Genomic DNA, 19,862 nt, shown 5'->3' with positions numbered 1-19,862 from the left:
CTCCATTCCCCTACAAAATGTTGCAGGCAAAGCACAGAGCCCCAAGAACTCTCACAACCTGACTCCAGCACTGCCCCACTGGGTGGTCATGGTGCTTCCCTCCCAGGTCATTCTAAGGTCTTAGCAATTTCCGAAGGTTAGTGTCTTCTGTGGACATTTTGAAAAAATACAATTCAAAAAAATGTAAAAGAAACAAGAAACACCTAACCATTCTCAGTCACTACTGGAAAAACTTGAGCGTGTGCTTTAAAAGCTCAATTGCTTTAGAATTAGTATCTTTCAGCAGGAGGAAGTGAGTGCCATGCCCCCTCCCCTTCCTTTTCAAACTATTTATAGTCCCTTTAATAGTAATGCCATTTATTTTATTCCATTAACGGGCTTCATTTTCCTCCCAAAGAGAGGATGAGAGAGAATAAATTTGAAGTGATGAAGGGGAAAAATTCAAACCATCCTGCAAGAGAGCTGACAATTACAAATTCATAGCTCCACGTAACAAAAATCAATGTTATGCTGTGAACTGCCACCATTTACCTAGTGCAGGGTCTTGGGGAGCACAGCTATTTTCATTCTAATGCCTGAATTAGATGAAAAGCTAATTTTGAGGGTGAAAAGCAAAGAACACTTTCTCCTTGGAAGGCAAGATGCTTTCCTGATTTAGTTAATAAATCTTTATGATCTCTCCATGAAAAGAGAAGGCAAGTATGATTAGTCCCCTTTTCTGAGGAAAATGGAGACACGGAAAATTTAAGAAACACGGCCCTGGACAGATACCAAGGACAGGAAGAAATTCTTTGTTTTCGGGAGCTGGCATTTGATACCAAAATGAGGATAAGGAAGAGAAGAGTAAGTCTCTCAAAGTATGCCACATGGCTCTGAACCCATCCTGTTCAACCTTTTCCTCTACAACGTGAATGAACATATAGAAGGCATGCCTGCAAGTCTGCTAATGATAAAACGGGGAGGTCATCAAGACTCCAAAAGGCCTCAACTGGCTGGGACAATCAAGCAGAACTAGCAAGAAGAAATGGGGTGTGTGGAAGGGGTTGGGGGGAGGACATAAAGTCCAGTACTTGATCTCAAAAGAATCTCTTAAACAAACAGAGGAGGGAAAAGTTGAAAAGTAGCTCATATGAAAAAAGACCTGGGGCAGATGTTGCAAACTGTTGGCACACACGTGTTTTGTTTGGCCTTCGCAGTATTTGTGGAAGACACTAAGCCAACATCTAAAAATCTGGAGAGTCACATAAAAATCCGGATTTCCGGCTTCTCTTGAAAAACTGATAGATCTGGCATCTCTGGGTCTGCATTCAGGCCTGACCACAGTTGGTCTGCACTGGGCTGTAGCTGTCTCCTTTTAGAAAGGGCATTCACTCGCCCATGGGATACACGTGGATGCACGCTGGCCTGCTGAAGCCATTTAGGTCACTTTCTTAGCTCTGTGGGCATCTGTCTGCAACTCTTGACCTGGGGGTTTTGGAGAACTGCCAACTCGACTGTCAGCAGAAGCTAACAGCGGGACACAGCTGCCAGAAACTGCACCCAGTCCGAGGTGATGGGAGAACAGTGTCTAAACCAGTGGTCCTTAACTTCTGAAGAGTCATGGACTCCTTAAAGAATTTTTAAAAAATCAATGAGTACTCTCTCAAGAAATGAATCTATTCATACAAAAATGAGTAATCAATTTCAGGAATTATAATAATGAATTTCAGTTCCCCTGAGCCCCCAGTTCCCACATTCACAGCACCAGTGCAGAACAAGGAGGCTGAGGCACCCCACTATGTGTCCACACAGCATGGGCCAGGAACCCCACTTTAAGAATGATGCTGACAAAAAAAAAAAAAAAAAGAATGATGCTGACAAACTGCAAGGCAACCAGGATGACAAAAGGTCTGGAAATAAGATCACAGGGCTGAAGAAAGAATGGTTACCCTAAGAAAAGGAACACTAAGAAAGGAACATAATATCCATTTAAAATTTTAGAAACTATAATAAGGAAAAGGGATTAGGCATGCACTGGTCCAGCTGGCACAACTAAGAGCAATGAGAAGTTACAATGAGGTCTATTTTACTATTTCAGTTCAGTCTAAGAATGAAGTTTCTTACAATTAAAGCTGTTCAAAACTGGAATAGACTGAGACTGCCCTGTAGAACAAAACGGTAGCTGCCCATCACCATGAGTGTCCAAGCAGAAGCAGGCCAATGAATTGTCACAGAAAGGATTCCTGAACTGGGTGCAAGACTGTACTATGGATACCTAAAGCTTCTTACAATCAGATTCTGGTGAGCTGGGCTAGAGATGGCAATTAACAGTTTCTTCCCCTCCTAAACCTTAGTCTTGCTCTGATGCAACAGTAACATGGCAGCCAAGCTCTACTCCAGAGACAGAAGCCCAGTGGCTGATCCTTCTGGTGTTTCTCAGTAAGCATACTGGGAATTGGTCAAGCTTTGGCCACTCTTGAGATTTCACATGCCAACCTTTTCTTTTTCCAAGCTGCTCCTCTATTCACCTCTTTCTACCCGAGGTCAAGCTGTCTGTTTTAATTCTCAGGAAGCTGCATACGGTTCACAGCATATCAGATCGTGTATTAGCTGAATTGACTCATCTTATCCATGAAGTCTGAAACATGTGGGCATTTAATTAAAGCCTTTGCCTGATGATTTCAGCAGAAGAAAATGGGGAGAATTCTGTGCTGTATTAACTTTGTATGAGCATCACAGTCTGGTTAGAAGAGGTCACAGACTAAACCAGTTCAAGTCTGCCACGTAGGAGGTGGTGAACAATCAAAGGCTCTCCAAAATGTGGAACCGAGTGCGAACCATGCAGCTGGTATTTCAGAAATCTCAGAAATCAAAGAAAATGCCTTACTGTGTCTTCAATTTCTAAGTCACTGCCTCTTCAGAAATAGTTTTATAGCGAGAACCACTGCTTTTCTAAAAAATTTTGCTAAAAATATCTTATAAGACACTGTGAAGGGGAAGTAAACATATCCCCCTTCTTTAGAGATTAAAAAGCACATCAGTTCCGGTCGAACATGATCAAGATGAAATTTCCTTTGTTCTGTAATACTGCCCTCCTCCCGAGTGTTCCTCAGAAGCTTCAGAAACAAGTTCTGAAGGCAGACTTTTCCTCTATTCCAGGGAAGAGGGAAATCTGGGGCCTCTTGACCTATAAAACTCAGTATTTTGGAACAATCCATAACTCTCCCAAGTCTGTGCCAGTCAAGTAAGAGTCTCTCTTCAGCAAATCACCAGCCAGCCAGAGCTGGACAGCAAGACTTTTACCCCTACAAGTTGACAAGGATGGGACCCAAATGCTCCTTGGAAAAAAAAAAAAAAGTCTCGCCATCAGCTTGCGTTACAAACTGCTGGAAAAGACAGATGGAGGGGATGACAGGAAAAGCAATTATTTCTTCTGGGCTTCCTTTCTGTCTGGATTCTAAGGAGACGAACACAAAATTCCACCACAGATTGAAATGCTATCTAAACATTCTTGAAAATGTGGTCTTGCTCTCTGAAATACAACCTGCCCCTGCGGCAGCAACCTGTAACCTATTAATACGGGAAGGTGGGTAAGGCTGACATTCCCACCGGCTGTCCCATCTGGGGCCCGACTCTCCACTACTGGGGGTTTGTGACCACAGGTTCAAACACAAACAACTAAATAAAAGATACAGATAGACAGAGCATGACCCAACAGAAAAATCCTGATGAATCATTCACATTATTTTCCCATTCTTGGAATTTGAAAAACCTGAGACTCCTGTAAAGTATTTTTTCCTGAGCCACTCTAAGAAGAGGCTGAATCACATGAAATAGTTGGGTTATTTCAAATGGTAGTCACTGGGGACTAGTCACACACAAATCAGGCTCTCAACAACTTTATGGGGACACACATTGATTAAAATGATGATTTATGGTAAAGGGCTTTTGTTTCTTTGCAATAAATAGTCTCATAGAGACCAAATATTCAATACAGTTGAATAAAACGTTACTGGTCTGGACAGGAAGTCTATGTGTTGAGAGGAATACAGAGATGAGAAGATTCGATTCTTGCCTCAAGGAACTTAGAAACTAGTCAAGGAGACAAGAAGTGTTCCCTAGTAAGTCAAAGGAGACCATGGAAGTCAAATGGAAAGTACAGGCACAGGCCTGGGAGTTTGTGGGCAGAAAGCATATACATCTAGCTGAGGGATATCAGGATGAATTTGCTCATCTGCAGAACGAGAAGTGTGGACCAAATGAGTTCCAAGTCCCTTCTAGGTCTAAAATTCTGATTCCTTTTGTATGTTCAGGTGAGCTAAACGGAAAATTTCATGGAGGACATCATATTTGAGGGGGCCCTTAGGTAAGATTTTGAGATGAAGTTACTAGAAGAAGAAGAGGAGAGAAATAATTTCAGGCAGAAAGAGGTCCATGGGTTCAGAAAGCACAGAGTGTGCTTGCAGAGCACGGAGTCTTCTGTATGGATGGATCTCAGCAGGATGCAAAACTGGAAAGGCAGATTGAGGCCTTGAATGCCAAACAAAGAAACTTGGATTAAATTTGATAAGACAGAGGCCACTGAGGTTTCTGAAGAGGTAGATGACAGGGCCAGACATACAGAAGGAAGGCTCAAGGGCAGAAGGAGGCTGGAGCATTTGCAGGCCACCTTGTTACTCTTTATTCCCTCCCAGCGCCCCATGTATGCAGGCCACACCTGTGAAGTGATGCTTCATGGGAGAAACCTAAATGACCAAAACAAAGCAATAAGGACTAAGAACCACGCAGGAACCAGGAAATCGGATCAGCTATAGGAAACTAATATGTCCATACAGAAATACTGATGATGTCAACAAGGAAGAAGGTAGATACTTACAAAGAGACCAATGGAAGATGATTATTAGGAGGAAAAGAAAGTCACAAAATGTAGGAGAAATAGAGGCAACGATAAAAATAAAAATGTAAAAGGAAAAGAAAGAGACTCTGGTCAGCTACTAGCGGAAGGAACATGAGTATGAATGATCAGCACATTTATTCGCAGATGACACCGTCCATCTCCCCCACCCCAATCTGGGTTGCATGATGTCTATCTGAAGAAATGAGCTGCACTGCAAGTCGAAGAGGACAAAAAAACAGAACTGGGGTTACTACAGAGGCACACAGCGACCTGACTGAGTCAATACTGAAGAGGGAAGAGCAGACACGGCATGAGAAGACTACAAAGGCGTGCTCAGCACCTTTATTATGACAGCAAGTTTTGAAATACGATGCCTAAACAGAACAGAATCCAAATAAAAAGGAAAATGGTTGATAGATAACATCTGGCCCCAGGTCATTAACGAAGCCCTCCACCCCATACACTCCCTTTCCCCCTTCATTCCCTTGCAACAGCCCTTCTTTTTTTTTTTTTTAAATATTTTATTTATTTATTTGACAGAGATCACAAGAAGGCAGAGAGGCAGGCAGAGAGAGAGGAGGAAGCAGACTCCCCGCAGAGCAGAGAGCCCGACTCGAGGCCCGATCCCAGGACCCTGGGATCATGACCTGAGCCAAAGGCAGAGGCTTTAACCCACTGAGCCACCCAGGCGCCCCCCTTGCAACAGCCCTTCTTAGCTAGATCCAAAAAGAACTATAAAACTTGGAAATGAATACATGTCTGACATAGAGGAGAAAGACAAGGCAACTCTGGTTTTCACATGTGGGCTCGCACAGCCTTAGCCTGGCTGAGCTGTGCTACCACAGGCTCCTGCTTGCACAGGCAGTGAGTGAGAGCCCGCTGCTGGTCTGCGCAGTCTACCTCCGGGATTAGTGGGACAAGTCAGGCACATTTCCTGCTGCGTATGGACACATCCCTAAGAAATGCTCTCTACAAGCAGGCGGATCAACATTTTGGTTGCTTGGTGGCCAGGTCATGAAGAAATCAGAAGAGTATGATTAAATAAGTTACTTACTTGCCTGCCATCCTGCCCCACGTTTGTTTGACCTCTTACAACAGTTCGAATATTGTCATCCAGTCTCCTAGGAAAAAGTTAAAGGATAAGAATCATTAAAACAACCTCCATTCTAAAGTGACCAAAAGATAAAAAGGTGACGGCATACCCACCCACTTCTGCCGGTTGTACCTCCTTGTCCAGAAAATCAGACAGGTTAGAATGAACTAACCCAAGACCGAGGCCTTAAACCCTAGCTAAGGCAGCAACAGTAATGTAAGAAGCCAAGTACAGCACAGACTGATGAGTAGTCCTTGTTTTTTTTAAAAACGCTATTCTTGCTTAATATTCAGAGCTGTCCAAATGGGCCAGTGTAACGTTTAATATTTTTCAATAGCAAAAACCAGGAATGACGATGTTGCTGAAACTTAATGGGAACAAGTCAGAGAATTTGAAGTACCCTCCGCAAAACCCTCAGTTACTTCCTCAGGAGCCAGAGTGCTACATGAGATCCGTGATGCACCCTCTGGGCCCTAACTATGCAAGCTGTGTAGGATGTGGGTCTGTGACCTCTGCCTCTAATAGCGACCATTTAGTGGTCCTTCAATCAGAGAAATTTACATCAGTCAATTTCACTTATCATGTAAAGAATCTTTTAAAGGTATATTGGGAGAAAGCCAAAAATAACCAGTTTGCGGTGATTTTTGGATCATTAGGGAATTCCCATTTTCTGTGCAAATCCCGGACATATTAGCAGTCTCTATCAGAATTGTTATAGCTGAAGTCCACCAAAACAATGAGAGATGCCCAACTAAACAATACATTCATGGCAAAGGTCTTCACTGAAAGACCCAAAGCTTGTAAGGAAAAAAGAAATCATCTCCTGGATTGAAAATGAAGGCTTCTCCTCATCAAAAATCAAACAAAACCAAACCAAACAACTACATTTGCCCTAATGACATTAACCATTATAGTATTAATTGCAGTGAACAGACACTGAGCACCTGCCATATGTCAAAACTGGAAATCCAGATGTGGGCAAACCAGAACCAGGCTACTGGGGAGGAAAGACACTTGTTGTCTAACTCTGACAAGCACATTTTAGATTAATCACAACATTTAATCTTGGGACACAACAAATACCAACCAGCAGATATGACCATGCCGTTAGCTGGTATATGGCCACGGGATACATGTATATGCCCATCCTTGTATCTAAGCCTTGGGAGAACAAAAAAAGGTAAATCTGCTAAGGAAATAAAACCATTAAAACTACAATAGAGGGGCGCATGGGTGGCTCAGTGGGTTAAAGCCTCTGCCTTAGGCTCAGGTCATGATCTCAGGGTCCTGGGGTCGAGCCCCGCATATGGGGCTCTCTGCTCAGCAGGGAGCCTGCTTCCTCCTCTCTCTCTCTGCCTGCTTCTCTGCCTACTTGTGATCTCTGCCTGATAAATAAATAAATAAATAAATAAATAAATAAATAAATAAATAAAACTACAATAGAAATGCTTTTGCCCCCTTTTATGACCAACCGTTTTGAATAGCCTATTAAAGTTTCCTTCCCTTTTTATAAATAACTGAACACTGGCCAAAGAATCAAATTCTTTGCCATGAGGTTCATATGGAAATCTAGATAAAAGAATTATTTTTTTAAAAATTGTCATAAATAGTGGCACCCGGGTGGCTCAGTGGGTTAAGCCTCTGCCTTTGGCTCAGGTCATGATCCCAGGGTCCTGGGATCGAGCCCCACATCGAGGTCTCTACTCAGCAGGGAGCCTGCTTCCCCCTCTCTCTCTGCCTGCCTCTTTGCCTACTTGTCATCTCTGTCTGTCAGATAAATAAATAAAATCTTTTAAAAAAAATTGTCATAAACAGCAAACTTGAGATTTCAGTTTTCTAACAGATAAGTGTGATCCAGAACATGATTAACTAAATTAACAGCATGCTTTTCAGTAATTATTAATAATCATCTGGGGTTACTTACCTTATTTTCAGTCTAATTTTGTTCACAACTTCATCTATGTTTGCCAGAGACTACAATAAAGAAGGAAAATGACAGCTATTATTTCACTTTCTAGATCCTTTTATATGGAAATGATAAGCTATCAAGGCTATTTATAATATCTCCAAACATTTAATCATAGTGGGATACAATTTTTTTTAAAAAGTAATAGGGGGGGTGCCTGGGTGGCTCAGTGGGTTAAAGCCTCTGCCTTTGGCTCAGGTCATGATCCCAGGGTCCTGGGATCAAGAGGCAGACAGAGAGAGGGGAAGCAGGCTCCTCGCTGAGCACAGAGCCCGATGTGGGGCTCGATCCCAGGACCCTGAGATCATGATCCAAGCCGAAGGCAAAGGCTTAACCCTCTGAGCCACCCAGGTGCCCCAGACACTTGATTTTTTGACTCAGGTCATGATCTCAGGGAGATCTAGCCCCACCATGGGCTCTGCACTCAGGGCAGAGTCTGCTTAAGATTCATTCATATTCTCTCTCTCTCTCTCTCTCTCTCTCTCCCCCGCCATCTGCCACTCCCCCAGCTCTATAAATAAATAAATAAAATCTTAAAAAAAAAGTATAGCAGTTGTTGGCAAGTATTGCAAATTCCAGCTTGGTATCTGTTTTTGTAAATACAGTTTTATTGGAATATAGTCATGTCCACTCATTTTTTTTTAAAAGATTTTATTTATTTATTTGTGAGAGAGAGAGAGAGAGAGAGAGAGAGAGAATGAGCACAGGCAGACAGAGTGGTAGGCAGAGGCAGAGGGAGAAGCAGGCTCCCCGCCGAGCAAGGAGCCTGATGTGGGACTCGATCCCAGGACGCTGGGATCATGACCTGAGCCGAAGGCAGCTGCCCAACCAACTGAGCCACCCAGGCGTCCCTCATGTCCACTCATTTACCTATTATCCACAGCTGCCTTTGAGCTACAAATGTGAAGTTGGAATAGCTGCAACAGAAACAGAATGGCTGGGGCGCCTGGGTGGCTCAGTCGTTAAGCATCCGCCTTCAGCTCCAAATTGTACAACTCCACTTATACAGTTAAAAAATAAGTGAGACTATTCTCTCATGTTAGAAGCCAGCAGGACAGTAGTTATCTCTAAAGAAGGTAGTTACTGTGATGAGGTAAGAGGGGCCATCTAAAGACAAGGGCATCAGGTGACAGTCAGTTAAGTGTCATAAGATCAAGCCCCAGGGTGGGTACCATGCTCAACAGGGAATCTCCTTGAGATTCTCCGAGATTCTCTCCCTCTGCCCCCCAACACGCTCTAAAGTAAATAAATCTTTTTAAAAAGAAGATGTTGTATTAATGTCTTCTTTCTTTTTATTTATTTGTTTGAGAGAAAGAGCATGACCGAGCAGGAAGAGGGGCAGAGGGAGAGAGGAAGCAGGCTCCCCGCTGAACATGGAGCCCAACGCGGGGCTGGATCTCCCAACCAGGAGATCATGACCTGAGCAGAAACTAAGAGGTGGATGCCTAACTGACGGAGGTACCCAGGTACCCCACCCCACCCCTTTTTTCTTTAAGATTTATCTGAGAGAGAGAGAGAGAGAGCACACAAGCAAGAGAGTGAGAGGGCACAGGAGCAAGGGGTGGGGGAGAGGGAGAGGGAATCTCAAGCAGACTCCTGGCTGAGCACAGAGCCCCACGCAGGGCTCCATCCCAGGACCGTGAGATCATGACCTGAGCCAAAATTAAGAGTAGGGATGCTCAACTGACTGAGCCACCCAGGCACCCCTAATGTCTTATTTCTTTTTTTTTTTTTTTTTAAGATTTTTTATTTATTTATTTGACAGAGAGAGATCACAAGTAGATGGAGAGGCAGGCAGAGAGAGAGAGGGAAGCAGGCTTCTTGCTGAGCAGAGAGCCCGACGTGGGACTCGATCCCAGGACCCCGAGATCATGACCTGAGCCGAAGGCAGCGGCCCAACCCACTGAGCCACCCAGGCGCCCCTAATGTCTTATTTCTTGATCTGAATGGTAGTTACATGGTTGTAATCATTCTGTGAAAATTCATCAAATTATATATTTAAGATGTATGTATGCATCTATATTATACTGTATTTTGATGAATAAATCTATTTTTTCTGAGTTGTAGGTTCATCATAAAAAATGTCTTGAAAGATAAATATTAGTAGCTTTGTAATCTACATAGTAGCTGTAAAATATGAAATCAGTAGCAATAGCTGTATCTAAGAAAAGGATTTAATTTTTTTCTTCTTTTTGCCTATAAGAACTTACTAATTGCTCTACACTGGCTATTCACTGCTACTGTAATTATAATAAAGTTATTTCTATTTTAAAGACAATGACGATTAAAACAATGGGACTACTTCCAACCTTAACCAGCAGAAAACGTGAGGAAATGGTGCCCCCTAGTGGAATACAGTACAATTATAGAGCACCATTTTAACTCAAGTCGTCAAAATGTAATTTTAGAACTCTTTCCCTTTCCCCCAACAGATATTTTACCTGAAAAGGTATAGGGGGTAATGCAGGAATTGTGCTTAAAATTGCTACCAGCAACCTCTGGTGGCAGGAGGGGGCCAGGAGCCTGCCAAGAACCAGGTCACCATGTCTGAGATGTCAGACCAGGCCATTTACATCTTGTCTGTTCTGACAAAGGCAATGGTTTCAGAAATCTAGACTGAGGTGAAGATGAATCTCAGAAAAGAAAAGTTATTTTAACTGAGGAACCCCCTGTCAAGTCACTCTGAAACCAGCCTGGGTATAAGTCATCACCATGGTAAAAGGAGCTGAGTTTGTTGAAGGACCTAGATTTGGCCCAGCTCTGCCCCTACAAACCAGCACGATGTACAGAGGGCAAGCTGTTCAGCCTCTCTGAATTTATACTTCCTCACGTGTAAATTAGGCATAACAGTTCCTACCCTATCTCTGCTGGAACCCATTCCCTTAAAAACATTTTCTTGTTTTGGTATTTAAAAAGAACTATTTTAAAAATGTTAACATTTAGAAAATCTGGGTGAAAGGCAGCCATGAATTCATTGTACTATTCTTGTATATTTTCTGGGAATGGATAATTATACCAAAATTTTAAAACCGTAATCTAGGGGTGCCTGGGTGGTTTAGTCGGTTAAGCGTCTGCCTTTGGCTCAGGTCATGATCTTGGGGGTCCTGGGATCCAGATCCATGCCAAGCTCCTTGCTTAGTGGGAAGTCTGCTTCTCCCTCTCCCTCTGACCCTCTCCACCACTGGTATTCTCTCTCTCTCGCTCTCCCCCTCTGTTTCAAATAAATAAATAAAATATTTTTTAAAAATTGTAATGTAGGGGCACCTGGGTGGCTCAGTGGGTTAAAGCCTCTGCCTTCGGCTCAGGTCATGATCCCAGGATCCTGGGATCGAGTCCCGCATCGGGCTCTCTGCTCGGCAGGGAGCCTGCTTCCTCCTCTCTCTCTGCCCGCCTCTCTGCCTACTTGTGATCTCTGTCTGTCAAATAAATAAATAAAAATTTTTTTAAATTGTAATGTATTTGAAATTGGTAAAACATGGACATGACCAAAATGCCAATAACAAGTGAAGAAATAGTGAAAATCAAGGCTTCCTCTTCCCCTGTCCTGCCTGTCTCCCCCAGTTCTGCAGAGAGGCAACGGCTCTGAAATGGTTTCTTTTGTACCTTCCCAGAAACAGTCTATGTATTTAAAACATATCCATAACTTACGTCCCCTGCTTTACATAATGCACAGTGTCTTGCATCATACTTTTTTCACTTAACAATGTAAGTTGGAGGTCATTCCACAGCAGTAAATATCGCTTTGGGTGGTAGAGTAACCAATTCTTAATTAATACTCCTTAAACACGAAGGTCTTGCTTAAGCCATGACAGTTTTTCTAAGAAGAATAATTCAAAGTATTCAGATATTCAACTGCATTTAAGGGAGCAGGGAATGGCCTAAATGGCCATAGTAGAAAAGTCAAAATAAATCAGGCCACATTTACTCGAGGGACTTTTATGTCATTACAGACACAGGGCAGGGAGGCTCTGGAACAAAGAATCCAGATCGGTGACCCTGGCTGCAGGTGATCTATCCCCTCTTTGAAAATCACCCTTCTAGTGTAGGTATAATGCAGTTGTACAGTTTTATTTTATCATTTAAAAATGTTTTAATTATTGAAAAGTATTCCCTGATTCCTTTTTTTTTTTTTTAAGATTTTATTTATTTCACACAGAGAGTGAGCACAAGCAGGGGAAGCCGCAGGCAGAGGGAGAGGGAGAAGCAGGCTCCCCGCTGAACAGGAACCTGATGTGGGGCTCGGTCCCAGGACCCTGAGATCATGACCTGAGCCAAAGGCAGGGGCTTAACCAACTGAGGCAATCAGGCTCCCCTGGAAGTCTTTCTGAATCTAAAAGCAATTCTTGCTGATTACAGAAAATACAGAAACCCCTGCCCCTCCATTAGAAAATAATCACCATTAGCATCTTGGTATATTGCTTTCTACAGTTCCTTCTAAGCAAATATGTGGCTTAAAAACAAATTAAACTGGGATGATAAACAATTTGACATGTTATTGTTTTCACTTAACAACATACACCTAAAGCATTTGGGGGGGGGGGGTCGTCATTAAAAATTCTTTAGAAATAGCTTCACATTGAAGAGGAAAATTACCCAGAGCAGGCCCAGGCCAGGAGGCCCCAGAAGATGGAAAGTTACTAACAATAAGCTAGAGATCACCGGAAGCCCTACTGGGAGCAAGAAATAACCAGTCGCTTCTGCTTCTATAAACAGGCTTCCTGCAACAGGCTCCCTGACTACTGTTCCCACTAAAGCAGTCCCTACTCCCCCAGTTTAAACCCACCCACAAGCCGGCAGCTTTGGAACCTAACTGCCTTCAGTCCCCTATAAAAGCCCTATAACCCCATGGCTGGGGGCCCAGACCTTCAAGCACAAGCTCATCTGTGTCCGCTGGCCTAAAATAAATCCGAGTTCTCCTACTTCTCCAAAAGTCACTTGATCTCTCACAGGTCTGATTATTTTTCTGCAACAACATGACTCTTCTTTCAAAGTTCTTGGTTATATTAGTTTTATATTCATTTTTAATAGATTTTATCTAGATTCCCCTAATCAAACCTCTAATGAAAACATGACAAATGATTATTTTCATTTTTTCAGTTTTCTTCTAGGACACTAGAAGAGAAGAGTCTTCCAGATTATTGCTACCAAACCTGGCTACTCTTCAGAACCACCCAGAGAGCCCTGATAAAGAGAGAAAATGGAATTCCTCCCACTTGGACCTAGGGAGTTAGAAACATCCAGGGATCTCCTTGCCTCCCCTAACATACCTCCAGGCAACCACAGACTTCCAAGTTACTGCTGTTCAAAAGAACCCACACACATATCCTCCTCCTCCTTAGGTGACACTAAATTTATTCCTGATATACTGACATCTACTTTAAATATGCTAAACTTATGATTCAGAAGAATTTACTCCAGGTCCCTGACTTGGGTGGCTTTTGCCCAAGATCTAGCAAGAGATTTCTAGAATTTCTAACAAGAATTTCTAGAAAGAAATTCTAAATCATGCCATTATTTTCTGCTACCTTTCCATTAAGGTCCATGGGACTCTGTGTTGGAGAATATATTGCTAAATGAAAATCTGGGATTGGGGAAATAAAGGTAACCTTGTGTCATAAATTTTCTTAGTTTGCTATAAGAAACTCCCCTACAGGGTGCCTGGGTGGCTCATTGGGTTAAGGGGTTAAGCATCTGCCTTCAGCTAAGGTCCTGATTGAGATTAGTCCTGTCCCACATGGACTCCTTGCTCGGCAGGAAGCCTGCTTCTCCTTCTCCCTCTGTCACTCCCCGGCTTGTGCTCTCTCGCGCTCTGTCCAATAAATAAATAAAATCTTTTAAAAAAAGAAAAAAAAACTTCGCTACACATTATCAGGTATGAGGAGGCATAATCAGACAAGACATATAACTGCATCTGTGTTCTCATAAACGTCCAATGCTACCTTCAGTAATATATAAAAACATAGCAGAAAAAAGTAAGAACCTGGCGGTTTCCTGTACAATTTGCAAATCTAACAGTTATTTTGGCTTTGATGAGTCAGCCTTCTTGACAGGGTGGGGCAGATGACATTTTCACAGCTAAAACTGCTGTCTTTATACCAGTTGTTCCCAAATTTCTATCTCCAGCTAATTCCTAGAATTCCTTTCACAGAAAACAATGAGCTCTAAAGGCTATCCATGAAATCTCAAAAAGACAATCACAGAGAATGATACCATTTCTCCAACTTCATTTTGAAAAATAAACATGTCCATTAGAAAAAGTTTGGGAAGGATATACGCCAAAATATTAACAATTATGGGGATTATGAGCTCCAGACACAGATATTCCAAGTACATATTTCCACCTGGATGGCCCCCAAATGCTCAAAACTTAGCTCACTCTTACAGCCTACTCCTACCCTATTTACCACTGAAGCCTACTTTTCCTCCTTAGGCCCAATTTTAGGTAAAGGTGTCAACATCTACCCAGTCTGCAGGCTGGAAATCAAAGCTCAAAATCCTTCATTTGGTGCATAACATGCAGCTGAAATACCATTTCTTCTGTGAAGTCTTCCTGGATCCCTCAGACTTAGTAAGTGCGTGCTCTGTTTTCACAGCACACTACATGCTTTTTTCATAGCAACGCTACCACATTTGAGCTGAGCATTCTTTCTCACTTGGTCTTCCTGGTTCTCATCCCAAAACAAGCATGTTGGGGGTACCTGGGTGGCTCAATCGTTAAGTGTCTGCCTTCAGCTCGGGTCATGACCCCGGGGTCCTGGGATCAAATCCCAATTTGGACTCCCTGCTCAGCGGGGCGTCTGCTTCTCCCTCTACCCTTCCCTCTGCTCGTGATCTCTCTTTCTCTCTCTCTCAAAGAAATAAATAAAACCTAAAAAAAAAACCCAAAACAAAAAAACCAAGCATGTTAACAAGGCGGTGAATACATCACTATTAAATGTTTAGAATGGTGTCTGGTACGCTCAATAAATGTTAATTATTATTATAGTGGTCGCAGAACTTAGGACTCTTCTGAGAGCAAGCAACAAGTAATAATAGCTATACAAACAAGTCATTGCAGAGTCATAATAACTTACTGTTAATCTGCCAATGGTGTAACTAGTACCCATCAAGGTAGACTGGAAGCCCTATGTTGGTAGGACCACGTCTATCCTGTTCACCCTCCAGCCCCCAATTTCCTAGAGAGTGAGACAGAAGAGGTGTTTTTTGATTTGAGGAAATTTTAGGTTCTAAGTCCTTTCAACCACCAAACTCTGACTTTTGACTCCCAAACAGCTTTCCAGTCTTGCTCTCTCCATCCCCGTGTTCACTCAGATTCTCCTGGTCCCTCTTAAGTGATCCATCACAGCAGTCTGCTAACCGGTCTCCCTGCCTTCCAGGTCTGCCTTCCCACAGTTCATCCTCCCCACTGTGGCCAGGTGGGATTTTGAAAATGTGACTCTGATCCAGTAATGACCCCAATGAGAGTCCCTGAATGAACACCCCTGCCTAGTCACAGTCTCTGGTGCAGGGTGTGCACATCCCCAAGGGGTTTGCAATAATGCTTATTAGAGTGTGAAGAGAAAAACATTAAAACCTCTGTTTTTATTATTTATATGACAAACACTACTAAAACCTCATTTATTTAAGACTGGTACTAGGATATGTGCATAAAATTTCGAGGGTATACAAGCTTAAAATTTAGCCCATTGAAAATTAGTTGTGTGGAATGAATTCTACCATGAGGGATGTGGTATCCAAAAGACTGCAGAGTCTGCAAGGCCAGAGAACAAAGTCCCTTCAGGTCCCTGGCTCTGCCAACCCCTTTAGCCCCCATTTCCTAGGAGGCCATGCTCCCTGTGCATGCTCTGTGTTTCTCATCTCTGAGTCTGCCCTGTGCTTAGAAGGACCTTCTTTCCCTGTCATCCTGGAAGATTCGCCTGGTGGTTTACTCTGCCTCGATGTGTTCTGCCAGACTGCCACAAACCTGGCCACTTTATAAGTATCAAGTGTCAGTTTATAGGTTAAGTACCTCACAGAGACCTTCCCCGACCACCCATCTCAAGGAGCCCCTCCCCAGACGGTCATGTTCTATCACTGTGCCTGCTTTTATCACAGCATCAACAATGGTTTTCTTATATATGTTATTTGTTGATCTGTTTATTTTTTTCCTTACACTATACTCCATGAGACCAGAAACTTGCCTATCACATTTACCATTTCTCCCCAGTTTCTAAACAGCGCCTGGCGTTTAGTAGACAATTAAAAAATGTCTCTTAAGTGAAGGAATGACTCCTTTAAGATTTGGTGGAAGGGCTCCCTCCTCTCTGAGGTTTTGATCTTCCGAAGAACTGTTTCCCTGTTCCTCACTAAACCACTGCATAACTCTCCTCCAGTATTCACCAATGTCTCCCCTGAACCTTGATCATGTACACTTCAAGGGAGCATGGATTAGGCGTCATTCATTTTTGTGTCCCCAGCACCTAGCACAAGTTGACCAATAATACCTGACAAGTGCCCATTGAACCACCAAACATTTGCTGAATTCATAAATGAAAAACCGAGAACTCTAGCTGGTTTCCCAACTCTACTTTTTTTTTTTTTTTTTTTAAAAGCAGGCTCCACAAGCCCAAAGTGGGGCTTGAACTCAGGACCCTATGATCAGGGACACCTAGGTGGCTTAGTCAGTTAAGCGACTGCCTTAGGCTCAGCCATGATGCCAGGGTTCTGGGATCCAGTCCCTCATGGGGCTCTTTGCTCAGCGGGGAGCCTGCTTCTCTCTCTGCCTCTGCCTGCCACTCTGCTTGTGCTCTCTGACAAATAAATAAATAAAATTAAAAAAAAAAAAAAAAAAGGACCCTAAGATCAACAGTTGGAGGCTTAACCAACTGAGCTCCCGAGGTGCCCCCCAACTTTGCTGTTTCTAATTCTGATCTACTTCTCACCAACATACCCATAAACCAATTTTGTAAGAGAAACCCATCTGGCAAGTCATAGGCAAGTCACCCAACACAACAAAGTAAAAAGTAAAGTCTGAAAATTTATATCTCGGAATAGGAGTGAAAGTAGCATTATAACTCCTGGGTTATCCTGCCCTCTTCATCCCACTCTTCCCCATTAGTTTCAAAAAAATCCTTTCTACTTCCCGGTATACTATGAATGTGGGGGGCTTACAAGCTAAAGCTAAATAAAATTAAAGATTTTATTTATTTATTTATTTATTTATTTATTTGACAGAGAGAGATCACAAGTAGACAGAGAGGCAGGCAGAGAGAGAGAGAGAGAGAGAGAAGCAGGCTCCCTGGTGAGCAGAGAGCCCGATTCGGGACTCGATCCCAGGACCCTGAGATCATGACCTGAGCCGAAGGCAGCGGCCCAACCCACTGAGCCACCCAGGCTCCCTAAAGGTATAATTTCTAATAATATGCTCATAAGACAAAGAATTCCACTCTCACACAACAGTATTTTGTATTAAGATACCTCCTACCCTCAGTCCGTTACAGTGGGGTTTGATCTGAATTCACCTCTCACTTGTTGATCAAGTCTCCTTAGATTATGTAGTGTAACACACCTGTCATAGCACTAACGATGAGACAGAAACCACTGGCATGAAGGAAACTCTATACTTACTTGTTCTGTTGGGAACAGGGTATTGATATACTCCACGGCATTGAAATCTGCTCGATCTAGAGGATCCTGGCTTGGAAATACCTACAAAAAGACAGGGGATTTAAAATAACTGTCCTTTTTCTGTCTTGTTTCATGTGTTACTTCTTTTCTTCCTACTAGATGGTAAATTCTTTGAAGGCAAAAACAAAACAAAACAAAACAACAACAACAACAAATATCTTTTTTCATCTTATAAGGCCTAACGCACAACAATTGCTCAGTAAAATTATCTGTTAAAGTAAATCTTCAATTTTCACCAACATCTGTAATTTTAACATCTTGGTGCCACTAACAGAATGTGCGACGATGGCAAGTTCCACAGATATCAACAAAATCCCATGGACAAGGAAAAATAAATGGGCATTGTCCACTATCAGATTAAATCAGCTGATGACATGGTTGTACTAAGGAAGCCTTGAGAAAAGACTTACGCACTATGTCTCTGGGAAGGCTCAGCATTAGAATTCCCTATGAACCAAAGCAATTTTTAGGCTCACACAGGGTCAGGAAAATGGAGCTTGCCTTTGGGAACTGTCCATCCCTTTAACAGAAGAAAGAATACTGCCTTCTGAAAAATAATTCCCTTCAAAAGCTACAACTTGAAGAACATATAACAAGCAGTCGAGGGGCGCCTGGGTGACTCAGTTGGGTAAGCGCCTGCCTTTGGCTCAGGTCATGATCCCAGCGTCCTGGGATGGAGCCCTGCATCTCCCTCTGCCTGCTGCTCCCCCTCCTTGCGTTCTCTCTCTCTCTCTCTCTGACAAATAAATAAATAAAAATCTTAAAAAAAGAAAGAAAGAAAGAAAGAAAGCAGTCGTGTGATCGCCTGAATACGAAATTTCACCAGTTCAAGATAGTCATTCTGAAAACCAATTCTTTTCTGATGTCTCTTATTAGATAAACCTATGCCAGAATTCAGTCTTATTAAGAAAGAGCAAAAATGTGCTCTTCTAAAATTCTTGCCAAACGGTAACTGACTGAATTGTTTGTTTCTTCTACTAGAACCCACTAGATCCAAAGAGAAAATGAAATGCATGTCTTTTTCTGTCCAGTGGAGGTAGGTGGGGAGCTGTGGCTTGAACAACTAAACCTTTGCCCAGAGGTCCGGCATCCTCGGGATGTGCCAAATGTGCTTTGTATGGCTAATCCAACCACTGCTAGAAAAACACATATCCAAAAATCTATAAATGGCACAATACAAATAAATTAGTACAGTGACAGACCTAGAGTAAGTGTTAATGCTCAATAAATATTAGCTATTAGTAATGATAATAGCAATGCTGTACTTCAGAAAACTTCCCAGTGGTCCCTAAATGTGGCATAAACTTCCTTTACTTAAATCTTATCCCCTACACCACTACCTCTAAAGGAAATCCTCTCCCTTTAATCAGGAGCAAAACTCTGCACAAGGGTCTAAATGACTATCTCTAATATCCTTACTCTTAAAGACTCAATAAACTTGAAATGAGAATTTAATCAACCAAAAAGTCCTTGAAGGGAAGAAGGCCTCCGGGCAATATCCTTCAATCCAATCCAAATTAATCAACAGCAGGAATTCTCAACCATTTAAGTATAGTAAAGGGGTCCTTTTCCAACTGTGTCCCCTCTACTCAGTGATCCGCTTCAGGTATTAAAGTTGCTCCTCCCCTCAATTCCGAGTCCCTCACAAAGGGTTAGACTGAGACTCGGGAGCAGCGGCACACCAGCCTGGTAAATAACCCCCCCCAAATCTGAGGTTGGTGTCTGTGTACTCCTTTTTTCCAGGTTCATGCTTTCAAGGGTCACGGGTTCTCTGCTCAAACAAACGAGGACGCCTTACCCTCCAAAGACAATCAAGGCCTAGAAAGGGCTCTCTCCCTCCCTTCGATTCAGAAACCCCTTCCCACCACCATCTTCCCCAAACCTTTCCCTTCCTTTCATCGCCTAGCTCCCACTTCTCCGTCCCAAGACCGCTTCCTCCACGTCCCACCCCGGGTCCCACCCCCAGACTTCCCTGTCCTCGACTCTCCTCCGCTCAGGGGCGGAACGCTCACCTGCTCGATGGCGAGCTGCACGTCAGGCGTGAGCTGCAGCACGGCTTCCAGCTCCTCCACGAACTCCAGCTCCTCCTCCTCCATAATCCCGCTGTCCAGCTCTCTCCTGACGCCCACCTCAACCCGGAGTCGCTCCTCCAGCCGTCACCCAAGCCCCAGAACCACAGCCCTCTCCTTGCAGCGTTCAGGAAAATCTCCTCTCTGTCAGCCAGCCGGGCACTTCCGGAAAGCCGGGCACTTCCGGGATCC

At 43.1% G+C, this 19,862-nt stretch overlaps 1 protein-coding gene across 1 annotated transcript in view; it reads right to left on the bottom strand.

The window, feature by feature from the left end:
- The window catches only part of VPS53 (VPS53 subunit of GARP complex), a 137,436-nt gene extending 117,591 nt beyond the window's left edge, over positions 1-19,845 (bottom strand). Inside the window, exons 1-4 of the mRNA XM_047706057.1 lie at positions 19,614-19,845; positions 17,542-17,622; positions 7,894-7,943; positions 5,931-5,997 (exon numbers count right to left, since the gene is read on the bottom strand). Of these exons, the coding sequence (XP_047562013.1) occupies positions 5,931-5,997; positions 7,894-7,943; positions 17,542-17,622; positions 19,614-19,697 (282 nt within the window). The 5' untranslated portion in view covers positions 19,698-19,845. The remainder of the gene's footprint in view (positions 1-5,930; positions 5,998-7,893; positions 7,944-17,541; positions 17,623-19,613) is intronic.
- Between the last annotated feature and the right edge of the window lie 17 nt (positions 19,846-19,862).

Source organism: Lutra lutra, chromosome 16 (genome assembly GCF_902655055.1).
Source record: "Lutra lutra chromosome 16, mLutLut1.2, whole genome shotgun sequence".
NCBI classification, from domain to species: Eukaryota; Metazoa; Chordata; class Mammalia; order Carnivora; family Mustelidae; genus Lutra; species Lutra lutra.
This window is presented reverse-complemented; position numbering and strand designations above follow the sequence as displayed.